Raw genomic sequence first — 12,661 nt, 5'->3', positions numbered from 1 at the left:
GAATACTGTTTCTGGACGTGTTTGATACATAAAGTTTGAGTTTTTAATTTCGAAAGTAGCTTGATTGGTGTCAATAAAACTAATTAGGCCACAGTTATTCAAAGTTGTAAAAGAAAACAAAATTAAAAAACCACTGGGCGTGGCTTAATACTTATTATACGTTTTGCCAACGGCAGCTTTTACAGCTGGGCTCTCAGTAAACACGTGGACTTGTCCACTGCAAAAAGTTTACTTACGCTTCGCTTAATTAATTGCTTAAAACCTTTTGGAAACTTGTAAAAAATCCCCTCTGGCACTGCCATGCAAATAGCACTAACGATTTACTGAATGGTATAATTTGGTGCAAATATTAGTGGATTATTATTGGAGATCTAAATACAAATGTATCAACATAATTTACAACTGTAATGATATTAATGAATCTCACGAATATTACTTCCAGTGATGGTATGGTGAGATTTCATTAAGAGTGAGTATATTTGAGAGGCTCTGAAAAAGGAAAAATGGTCCCATATTTTACAAGGCAAGAGCAAAATTAAAGTTTTTCTTTCTGGTCATTTTAATAATCTTATTTATTATTATTAATTAATGTATATATGTATTTCATCCCAATCCCAAAGTGCAGAACCACTGCAACAAATCATTGTCAGTTAGATGATGCCATAGCTTGGACATGACTTTACACTACAAAATGTAATTGTATGAAAAAAAAAAGTGTAGTATTAACTGTTGGATAAAAACATAGTTTAATTCAAAAAGACCATAAAAAAAAGATTATGAATAAAATTATAAAACACTCTTGGACAATGCAATTTTTATGATAATACAGATTTCTTACATAAATATTGTACATTATTTTAAATCTTCATCACTCCATCGGATGGTGGCAAGTCTTTAATTAATTTTCACTCGGTGTCTTGATGAGCAAGGAGGACATGAAACATTGATCCTCTTTGCCTTGAGTGGGTTTTGTGTCCGAAGCCTACACATCAAGATCATCGTCAGGGTCCTCCTGGTCATAGTCATCGTTGGCATCGGGCTCATACAGAATTCGTCCTGAACCTGGGCCTGAGTGGAGCAGAGCTGTTTTCCTGTGAGAGGGGAAAGGGGACAGCGGTTTAAAGGTTTTTATAAAAAAATATATATATATATATTAACAAAACAAAAATGCTTGAAAAATATGACAATTGTGGAAAAGTTTCTCACTTCTCTTTGCTGAAGACGAAGGGGAGTGCAAGTTTCTCTTTGGCCTCCCGCTCTGTATCAGATAGTCGAAGGTTGAAGGTCAAGTTTGCTGTTGGGTCCGTCTATAGAAACACAAAAAGGACACTTTAAGTCCTGCCATATCTGACCTCTATCTTTGTTCTATTGATCCACGTATATGTTGTAATGGTATGTTATATTGCACCTCCTGTTCCTCAGGGTCAGCCTGTTTGGGTCCAGGTTGGTTGGACTTGCCCTGTACTACAACTGTAAAATCATCTTTGATGCTGAAAATCTCCTCCTATGGACAAAATAACAACAACAAAAAAACTACTAAGTTATCAATCATTTTTAACAGCGAATTAACTTAAAATGGTAATCCCAAAATTGCTTACATCTTGCATAACTTTCCCCGATTTTGAGCGCTTTGTTATCTTTGCCACAGCTTTGTCTCCCTTCATCCCAGGTGCTACAGTGATGACTGAAGTAGCCAAGTGGCATACACTTCCCACAGTGCCCCTCTGATGCATGTCTGCATGGAGCAGACCTATAATAGCTCTCACAGCTCCCCCTAATGAAAACACAGAAAAAGACTCGGTGAAAAAACTGCATGGTCTTAAAGTACCACTTTATTCTAAAATAAGCCAGCCATGAAAGGTTATTTCACAATAGCATGGTGGCCTCCTTTTCATAGATATTTGAGTGTCCTTGATTTTTCAAAATATAATAAAAAAAAAGCTTAGCAATCACTCTTAACCTCTGGATGTCATAATGTACTTCATTCAATACCACTACAAAAACGTACATACACGAAGACCACATTTAGAGGATTATTATCACCTTTCCGAAGTTGCTGAAGAGTCTTGCAGACTGCAGGCATACTGAGGCATCTCAAGATCCATGAAAAAGAGTCTATCACTAAGGTCGCAGGTTTGGGATGTGACGTTTGCTTGATTAGACCTGTAAGTCCCTCCAAACAGAACTGGTGAACTGTAAAAGCTGGGTGATCGGTCCAGCCAAGGGGGTCTGTATAGGCATCGTGAAAGTGTAGCCTGAAGTGACGAAAACAGATGATTAGCAGCTGGTTATAGGTCAATAAAATGCTCACAATGGGTCCAGTTAATCGTGCATTTTGTTTGTTAAATGACATTAATGATTATTATTAATTTCCTGTTGATGAACTCATTTTTTCTTAGTTACCTCTGACCAGTTGACACTTTCAATCCATCTTTCAGCTCTTCCTCGCTGACTTCAAAGCCAAGGACATGGACAGCTTCCTCCCTAAATTCACAGCACAGGTTCAGGTAGGTTTTTAAAACGTATTTATTCCCCTGGAAATACACAACTATAGGGATAGCCTACATACACATAACCGTCAGAATACACATGTATTTAATTACCTGTTCAATGCAGCGTTGATGGAGCTCTTCAGGAGGGGTCGACCAGAATAACTAGCAGAATCTAACAATGCAAGTATACGTTAAATTACCTTACTGTATGCCATTTCGTTGCTTCACGTTTGCAAATTGGACTTCAAACTCTACCACATAACATTTACATTAACATTTACTACATAACATTTACCTTGTATTATGAGAAACCCTCCAGCATCGAGGCCTTGCATTAGTTCAGCCAACATTGCACTAAGTTAACATTGGTAAATTGTATAGCTCCAGGTAGCTTCGGCTAGTTAGCATGCCTCTGATTCACAACCTATTTAAACGCGAATGCTGTACAAGAAATCAAAGAACTCAATCATTTCACAACATAAGAAAGACATTGGTTAAACTTCAAAATGGCGTGCACCTAAAGTCTCAGAAACTCATATTTCACTGAAAAACCCCGCTTTCTCAGCCCGTACAAACCCCAACATGCTTCGCTAGTTACTGGTAGCATATTTTGACTCTACTACATGTTCAAAAACGTCATATCCCAGAGTTCTCTTACTGGGGTCCACATGTGGGGAATGTAGTTCCGTAACGTTTACAACCCGTGCGAGTTGCAAATTGGACGGCCGCACAATTAACTACCTTACCCAGCATTCCCTGCGGGAAACACTGCGCTGGCAGACTCAAGAGGTTTCTGCCGCGCACGGAGAAGACCGTGCGGAATAAAGTCAAAACTCCAGTCGTTTTTGTGCCTACAGCGAAGAAACGAAAAAAAAAAAACTTAATCGGAGAAGTTCACAATACGGACTTGCATTATCCAGTAATCGCGGCAATCTGAGGAGTGTTTACGGTTTTGCCATTTTTAAACACGGATGGTTATATAAATGTAGTGACGAAGAAAAGGGAGCTTTAAGTGCAGCACGTTAAGCGACAGAGGAATTAACGTTAGTATTTTGTCGGGCTAATAACGTTAGTATAGCGACAGTTCGGAGGCAGTTTGCTGGTAGTACGTTACCGTTGCCGTTGCACCGGATCCCCGGGGAGGGAATAACACAACTTCGACCCACGGTGGATTGTTTTTGAGGAAGAGTCTTTTCGGTCTCCCGCGCCCTTGGCTGTCGGCTACTAAAGTTCCCCGGCGATAAGGTGCAGCCACGCCGGGGGAAGGCACAGCGCGACGGCCGCTACTCCCCGGCTAGCTCGCCTGCTGCTTCTGTTTCTTGGATCGGGGCCTTGTCGGTGAGGCGACAATGCTTGACATAATGTCTGAACACCAAGGTATGTTTCACCAGCATCGAAGGCGACTCGTTAAATAAACTGTTCCCGTGTGATGTAAAACTGTTCACTGTTGAAATCTGTCGTGTTTTGCGGACATTAAGATGGCTATCCTAACGTAAGTTGTGTCTACCGTTGGTGTTACGTTTGGTTGCGTATGTTGTATTAATACCATTGCTTGCTCTTGACCACCTTATGTTTCATCGTCAAAAATGCATTGCAAGTTGTGTTTAAATTAATATCTCCCGTTTTATTACGACCGCTGTAGCTAACCGAATGTTAAACTGTGCGTTGCACAGCTAAGTTAGCTTGCTAGTTAGTTAACGCGCCGATCCCTCTAGTGAACGTCAATAGCTGCATAGCTAACGTTGCCCAAACCACCTCGCATAAAACAGCCACTACTTTGACCGTTTTAAGGTAAATTAGACGACTTGTCAACCACCTACAACGCCGCTGTTTGCATAATTTCAAACCGGTTACGCGTTGCGCATCGCTAACACCAAGCTAACATGGCTAATAAGCACCCCACTTCCATTTCAAGAAACACAGCGTGATTAGCTAGCTGGCAGAAGGGCTGGTGGTTAGCACAAGTTGGCTATATTCATAATTACCACGTTGCAACGTGGAGCTTAATTTCATCTTGATAAATATATCGGACACCGAGGGGATTGGCACTAGCCGAACCCCGCTCGCTCCAAACGGCATAGCGTGTTGTTAGCTTCTCCCCTTAATGCCCGCTAACGTTAGCAGGTAGCATATAGACAATACAAAACGACACGTTAAAAGCTTTGCAACAAACTGAGCTTGGTTGGCCACCCTTGTTTACTAAATCTAGTTCAAGCGCTGATATTGCACCGATGAGCTAGTGTTCATGGCGTGATGTCGACATGTTCTGACTTCGTATAAAGTTCAGGTGGCAATCATCAAGTGACACCGGTTGCGGTTGTTGGCAGACGCAGAGGTCTTGCGTTAACGTCTTTTTCTTTTCTGCCCAAACGGTGATTAGTAAACATTGCCAGTCATTTTACCGGTTCTAAACGTTCGGTTTTTAAAAAGGCTGAACGTGATCATCACTTAAAAAAAACACAACCCGATGGAGTTATTGAGCCGTGTTAGCAAAGCTAATGCTAGCGTTGTTCCACATGTTTCATCATACCCCTCGGCAAATGAGTGCTTCTGTGTATTAGCTGTTTTTTAGATGAAAATAATAAGCGAATAAAGACGGTTCGCTTGTCACTTACAGAATTGTGTTTCTTCTCTACTAGATTCACTGTTGACGTGCAAAACGGAACCTTTGGTGAGTACTATGCATCGTTGCTTTGAATACCCTTATTGCTTTTTGTTTATTTAATTATATTTTATATATATATATATATAAGCTTCATTTTCTTAAACAAAGACATGTGCTTTCTGTAGCCCCCGGAGAGGAAAAAGAGGACAGTAGAGGACTTCAACAAGTTCTGCAGCTTTGTCCTGGCATATGCTGGTTACATCCCCAGTCCAAAAGAGGTAAGCTTCTATTGATGCCACAGTGAATATTAGAAATTACTCTTATTGCCTGCCTCGGTTGTAAAGAAATACTCAAACTCTTTTTTTTTCTTGTTGTCCGGTAGGAAAGTTCATGGTCTCCAACATCATCCAGCTCTGCACACAGTTCAGGGTTGTCGGCAGATGGAGGCGGCGGAGGCAGCAGCTCCGCCGGCAACGCGTGGGCAGATGGTAGCTCCGACATCCACACCATCCACACGTTTGTCCGCAAAGCTCGAGCAAATAAGGGCAAAAATATTCGCCGCATGCACTCTGATAGCACTCTGCTGGACAAGATGCGCCTTAAAGACTCCCTGTATGAGAGCCAGGCCAGCAGTAAGGCTGAGCGCAAGAAGGACAAAAAACTGAAAAAGTTGTCGCTGGGTTCTGCCATGACGGCGGCAGACAGTGGCAGCAGTGAAGGGGAGAAAAGGGCCCGCATCAAGCGCAGCAAAAACTCAAAACAGCCAAAGCCTAAGAAGCTCAAAACTTCGGCCGCTCAAAGCGAGACAGACTCTGAGACGCGACACACACACACGGAGGTACGACCTGCCAGGGAGGAGCTGACGGAGCTCGGGGGCTCCACCCCGAGTCTTCGGGGTTTGGGGAAGATGCAGCAAGACGAGTCCCTCAGGGAAGCCGAGATGAGCTCCAGTGAGGGCGAGACCTGGATCGCCGATGAAGACATCATGGTGGAGTCAGGTGTGACATTATGCATTCTGTTTTTCAACACTTTTTAGGATCTTCTTTGGCTGCATCGAATAAGAGATGTTTAGTTACAAACTAACTATTTTGTCCAGTGGTTAATTATTGTATTCTTAAGTATAATATTCTATAACTCTGTTCTCTGATCACAGGAGACGATTCATGGGACTTGATCACCTGTTACTGTGGGAAGCCATTCGCAGGGCGGCCAATGATCGAGTGCAACCAGTGCGGCATATGGGTGCACTTGTCGTGTGCGAAGATCAAGAAGTCCAACGTTCCGGACATCTTTTACTGCCACAAGTGCAGGGACGTGCGGCGGTCTGGAAACAAAAAAGACCCCTAGACATGTGGACGATGGGAGGGACAATGAGCACCCACGTGGACTTCGCTGTCCTCTTTGACACTTGTTTTCTTTGATGCCTACAGCCAAAACAGCCTAAATTATCACCTGGATGGCAACTGTATTGTCAGTTTGTAGGATTTCTTTTGACAATCACAACCATTCTTATTTATCCCAGTTTCTTTTTTTTTGTTTCTTTCTTTTTTATTTGGCTACTGTGAAGAACTGGACTGAAGGCAACAGTGACAGTGGAGATTCATTTATTTGTTACTGATTGATTGACTTTCATGTTGCATACTGTGCTGTTGATGTGCACATACATGTTCACACGTATACTCATATCCACTGTAGGTGCATTTTGACTTGTAAGGAGTTCCTTTTCTTTCAGTTTGATAGCCATTTCCTTTCAACTTAAAATCAATGAGAGTTTTACACGTTGGCAAAGATGAATAGCGTAAGAGATGGGAAAAAAAGTCACTGTTATCTGTTGAAGTCATAATGCTAGATGGGCAGCTCATTTTATTTTTGATCGTATTTTGGCGATTTGTTTTTGAGTTTGCGTTTTTTTTTGTTTCGGCTGTCAGTGATGATCACTGAACTTTAAATTGTTAGAGATCTCTTAAATTCATAGAATCTGTCGACATTTATTATTTTTTTTGCATCTGCAATTGTAACTTAATTGCACACAGACGAGTCTCTTAGCAGTGCACTTTTTAAAAAATGTAAACCCAAATACCATCCAACTACATTCATGGGTGGTATTTGGGATATGATAAGCTACAGCTGATTTAAACCTGTACTTGGCATATAGCTGTGTACATTCATGATTGAGCGCTTAATGTTTCTCCCTGTCTGCCTTGTTGACCAATGAGGGCCATTTAACATAAACATTTACATCGGAAACTGTTGAAATGTTCATGTTTTCGTCTCATGTGTGGTTTTAGTTTTCTTTCCATGTTAAGAACTCATCTGATACGAGGGCGTAACGTTGCTGTAAGACGAGCGGTTCAGCAGTGCTTCACAATATCAAAGTGACTCTGAGGCCCAGAAACGAATGGTTGTAAAAAATATTTGTTTTTCCGTTTCATGTAATTGTTTATTTCCTAGCTTTCTGAGAAACGGGATTATAGGGATGCGCCCCGCATCGGAGAACGGACATAAGATTGTCTCACGTCGAGAACAAAGTTGTAGTGTACAGAAAATAAGTTGACGCTGCGTAGGTTGTGGCATTTGTTTATTTTGTTTGGTTTTACCATGTGCTTTTTCTTTTGTTGGTGGGAGAGACTTACTCTCCAGTAGCAGTTGCACTCTCTCTACAACTTCAATTCAGTGTACATATCCTGTTCTTTGACAACTGTACATATGTGAAAGTGAAGAGAGAAAATACCCAAGCAAAATCTATATTTTCTGCAGTCTGATATTGTTTTCTTTAATTGTAGCTTGAAAAATAAAAGTCTTTGGGAACATAATGCTGGTGTCATTTTCTAATGTAAATAATTTCTATTGAAAACACCTGGAATGAAGGCGTTTAAACGTTATTTTGCCACATTTTTTTTTTAATGTTTGCACACAGCAGTGTTTGTCATGTTTGCATCTTCTGCCACTAGAGGGCGTGGGTCGACAGGTCTCTCACATGTTGGTGTGGCGTTGAGTTAAATAATAAGGAATAAATATTGAACATGTACAAAGTTCACACATGGATTAGCACTTAGAAAATAGGAGCTCAGTTGTTGGAGTTGCTCTTCATTACTTGTGTTCTTCCCAGGAGATTTCAGGTTCATCCTGTAATGCAATCCCACAAATAATCAGTTGTTTATACAAGCAGTATCTTTTATTTATTAAGGCTATGAATTATTGTTATACAAAAGCAAGCTGATGTCAAAGAAAATGTAAGTTGATAATTGTAATTATGCAAATAATTGGAAATGAAAGTGATGCTTAAAATGTGTATTTCAAAATAGATTGATAGTGCTAAAAAAAACGTCCATTCTTTTGTATGTATGAACACTCAATTTCTCTCAGTAGAGACCTTATCATAGCAGCTTTATGGTCTGTTTTCTTTGTAACTCACCTTTCGGTTTTGGAAACTGGACATTTGAAAGCTGCCAATGGAGTCCAGAGGAGCAACCTTCCTCCTGTAGACACAGCAGTCCAAATCAATCAATTTCTGCTTTCAATATTGACTAATGGTGAACAATTTATACTTTTCATTCATAATTAACATTCACCCTACACAAGTTCCAAAAACACATGTCAAACTTAAGTCCATGAAAGTGAAATAGTGATGTTTATCGCTTAAAATCTTGATAGTGCGAATAATGAAGCACCGATTCTATCACAATAATGAATATCTGACAGAAAACAAGTTATTTAAATGACTTATGTTGAGTTAAGTACATTTCCAATTCCACAACACCATGTTCTTCTCACCTCTTTTCATTGGCTTTACGGCGGTTCATGTTCTGGTTCTGGTTCTTGCTCTGGATCGAAAGGTTCTCTGTTGGAGCGAGGAAAGTCTCTGAATGAGGGGGACGGCCGTCCACATCCCTGTCCATGTCCCCGGCGTCGCCCACAGAGAGGTCTCCCTGGTCTGAGGGATCATGCAGGCGGGGGAAGAGCTCTCCGTCCAGCCACTTCATTTCCTGAGGACAGCAATCACATGAGGAAAGAGAACAACAAATACTGCATGGGATAAAATGCTTGTCCAAAAGGTGATCCAGACGTTGTGTGTGAAGGCTTACCCTTTTGTTCCTGCTTGGCAATAAAGCAGAAGACGTCTCCTCTGGTAACATGTAAAGAGCCAGGAACGGCAGCACACACCTGGAGCAAAACATCTGGGCAGAGTCAGATAGAGTCTCTTAAATCTCCTGTTTTCTCTGTGACGTTCTGATGATGGTCGAGGCTCTTGGTCTTCTGAGGTGCTGGCCGGGGTGCAGGGTATTTGTAGCCGCGCGCCCATGGGTGGGTTTATATTGTGGCCCTGGCATCGGCGGCTGTTTAGGCTAAGGGTGTGTGTGTGTGTGTGTGTGTGTGTGTGTGTGTGTGTGACTAGGTGACTTCAGACACGGCAATTACATCTGCCGCCTCGCTGCCTGGCATCAGTATGGAGATTTTAAGTGCTCACAACATGCCTCGACGCACGTACATACATGTCCATACTTCCACTTTCTTCTTCCCTGCAGCAGCTGGAGGAAGATGGGAGCGAGATATGGTCATTGTTGAGGATGTTATTACCAAAGAAGCACATCCTACCCTCTCTTATGAGTTAGTCTCTAATGGGCAACATGTTCTTGACCAAATTCAATTCCATTAAAAATCCATATTTAACCACTTACATTTGGCAAAAAGTTGTTTTTAAATGGTTGTTCCCAAAAGTAATAACAAATTAGGTTTCCTCATCCTTTACATTTACTCTGCATCTTGAAGAAATTACTTTTTGATTAATTGATTTATCCATGGAATGTCTAAAATTATGATTTTAACCTATTATTAAACTACTGAACAACAACATAAATGAAAGTGAGTAAAGAAAGCAAGTATTCGTCAGACAATAGCTTCGTCTATTTGCATCTGTACACTGTTTTTTTAGCAAGAAATAATGCATAATCTGCATATTTAAGCATAAAATGTTCAGCAAACTAGTGAAAAAAAATGAATTGTCTTAATTAACTAATTGTGATGCATTTTAATAAATGAACTGATCGGTTCTTGTCTTTGGGTTTGCAGGAGAAGCACGGAGACAGAGAGATCCCAGATACGGGGGGGCCGAGCAGGACTCCAGTGTGTGTGGTAATCTGGATGACTTGATCACTCGGCTTCGCCTGAATTCACCAGCGGACGGCCACCCAATCCAGACCACACACACAACCCTCTCCACCCTGACCCCCGGCCCGCTGCCTCCGTCTGCAGACAACAACACGGAGAGGAGCCAGTGTAGCAGGGCTGGATGGAGAGATTGGCGGAGGATGGGGTGGAGGGTCCGCTCTGAGGTATATGCACGCTCACACACGTTTTCACTTTTCCTCTTTTCCCGCCCTGTCCTAATTATTTCTATTCTGGGACACCGAGGCCCACCAAACATAGAGCTAGTGCTGATAGATCAGGCGTGTATAAATAAACCAAGCATGTCAGCAGGGGCAGAGGCCAGATAGGCTGCACTGATTACTTCCATTATCAGGGACAAGCTTCATTAGGAGCCTGTGTGTGTGTGTGTGTGTGTGTGTATGTGTGTGTGTGTGTGTGTGTGTGTGTGTGTGTATAAGGACCAAATGTCCTCCTGAAGATGTAAACCAAAGGAGAAGTCTTCAAAAGTGTGCGATAACATTTGTACAAAAACTATTTTCAACAACTTACGTTGCATTAAAGATATGCAATAGGCATGACTTAAAATCATATATTCTTAATAGCCTACATTAAGTAGTAGTCTTGAAAACACTACAATAAAGTGCAATAAATGATTGTTTATTATTATTTGTTTGTTAGTTACAGTTATATGAATATAGTCACTGATGTGAAGGCGTGCTCCATCTGTGTGTTACTGATTTACGTGTGTGTGTGTGTGTGTGTGTGTGTATGTGTGTGTGTGTGTGTGTGCTGAATCTCATACCCCGCCCCAGTCCAGCGCCCTATAAGTACCAGGCATTACAGTGGGTGCTAAGTATAGACTCAACAAAGACGGCTCCCTCCACAAATATGAACAACATTAAAAATGATAAACATGGTAAAAAAAAATGTGAATGTTAAGTTATGAAGGGAAATGTCAATTCAGTCATTTGTTTTTGTGTCACAAAACACAGACAGACAGACGGTGAACTAAACAAGGGATTACATAAGGCCGTTGACAGCGGTGATAAATTGGGAAATGAATGGCAAACATACTGACTTGACATAAGCAGAAAAAGCACAGGTGTAACTGATAGCATTAACAATGTGTTATACAATACAATACCTAAATATAAGCCAGCCATCATTAATGTTTTACTCTGGTAAAAAAAAAAACTACAACAATACACATTCACAACACTAAACTGCTCACAAGCGTTTCCATTCTTGGCCGCTAGGGGGCGGAAGAACTCAAGACAGAGCATGCTAGTACGTTAGCCAACTGTTGCCTTTTTCACACATCCAGCCGACATGGAGCAGCATTGCGTTTATTCAGAGTCGTGTTTCCGGACACATGACAAATGTAAGTCTAGTATTCGGTGTCCTGTTGTCTTTGTTTTGATCCGCCAACCTTATGAGAAAAAAAAAATCCAGCTAGATATTTAAGCTAATTAGCTGCTAGCAAATATGCTATCTACGTTAGCCGGGCAGTTGCAAATTATATCATTGGGTTCATGAGGGATTTTTGGGGGGTTTGTGGATTAAATGTGGTTTCTGCGAAATAAAAAACAATAAGTTAGAGCTAGTCAAAAGCTCCAGTCAGGATATTTCTCTGTTGGTTTGTCACTAATATGAATTGTTTGTCTAACCTGATAAGCTAGCTAACTAGCCCTTCTACATTTGGGCGGCTGTGGCTCAAAAGGTAGAGCGAGTCCTCCAATCATTTACATTTCACATATTACTTTGACTCAGTGTTTTTATAAAAATATTAGTCAACGCAGCTTTTATTTTGAACTCCCTGAGTTATACAGAATAGGTTAGTTTATTTTGGTTGAATGCTGTTCAAAGCCAGTGTCTTTTGTCCAGTTAAATACAGTTTAGCTAGTTGACTATAGTAGTTACAGTAACATACAGTATTCGGTTTTATTATTAAAAAATATATATATTAATTTTTTTTTAAATATATATATATATTAAAAAAAACCCACAATGGTCACTGAAATAACTTGACAAAGTAAAGTGTGTCCTGTAATTAGCATCACAGGTGTCTTCAATCTTCCAATCCAACAAATCCGTCCATGTGTGTATAAGTCAAGTAACTTTTACCTTCCAAAATATTAACTAATATTAAAGATATTTGATGAAAACCACCCAACAGTACAATCACATATCTCTTCATCTTTAGTATTTATTACATTTAGCTGATAATGATGTAGTACTGACAGTATTTTCACGCCATTCCCTGGGTATTGGCGCCCTCTGGTGGTTGTCGCCAGCAGTGTTTTTACAGACCCCTCCCTCCTCTAATGTGAACATGTTTCTGCACGATTCAAGTCCTTATATGTGACCGCCAACGTCATGCTAGAACGAGCCGAAACCTTGTAAAAACAACAGAGAA

The 12,661-nt window shown here is 40.8% G+C and overlaps 3 protein-coding genes across 3 annotated transcripts; 1 reads left to right on the top strand and 2 right to left on the bottom strand.

Moving 5' to 3' along the window:
• Positions 1-710: 710 nt before the first annotated feature.
• On the bottom strand, positions 711-3,112 carry elp5 (elongator acetyltransferase complex subunit 5). The gene is made up of 8 exons (XM_084003136.1): positions 2,788-3,112; positions 2,604-2,664; positions 2,404-2,484; positions 2,044-2,255; positions 1,599-1,774; positions 1,409-1,504; positions 1,207-1,307; positions 711-1,091 (listed from the first exon to the last, which is right to left on the bottom strand). The coding sequence occupies exons 1-8, from the start codon at positions 2,840-2,842 to the stop codon at positions 983-985; spliced, it is 891 nt and encodes a 296-aa protein (XP_083859262.1). The 5' UTR covers positions 2,843-3,112; the 3' UTR covers positions 711-982.
• Positions 3,113-3,310: 198 nt separating this feature from the next.
• Positions 3,311-7,910, top strand: phf23b (PHD finger protein 23b). The gene is made up of 5 exons (XM_084003135.1): positions 3,311-3,869; positions 5,132-5,163; positions 5,283-5,375; positions 5,480-6,095; positions 6,251-7,910. The coding sequence occupies exons 1-5, from the start codon at positions 3,842-3,844 to the stop codon at positions 6,442-6,444; spliced, it is 963 nt and encodes a 320-aa protein (XP_083859261.1). The 5' UTR covers positions 3,311-3,841; the 3' UTR covers positions 6,445-7,910.
• On the bottom strand, positions 7,512-9,357 carry LOC311009154 (uncharacterized protein). The gene is made up of 4 exons (XM_084003140.1): positions 9,183-9,357; positions 8,872-9,083; positions 8,513-8,576; positions 7,512-8,223 (listed from the first exon to the last, which is right to left on the bottom strand). Exons 1-4 carry the CDS (start codon positions 9,273-9,275, stop codon positions 8,188-8,190), a joined length of 405 nt encoding a protein of 134 aa, XP_083859266.1. The 5' UTR covers positions 9,276-9,357; the 3' UTR covers positions 7,512-8,187.
• Between the last annotated feature and the right edge of the window lie 3,304 nt (positions 9,358-12,661).

This window comes from Eutrigla gurnardus (genome assembly GCF_963514095.1).
Source record: "Eutrigla gurnardus genome assembly, chromosome: 23".
NCBI classification, from domain to species: domain Eukaryota; kingdom Metazoa; phylum Chordata; class Actinopteri; order Perciformes; family Triglidae; genus Eutrigla; species Eutrigla gurnardus.
This window is presented reverse-complemented; position numbering and strand designations above follow the sequence as displayed.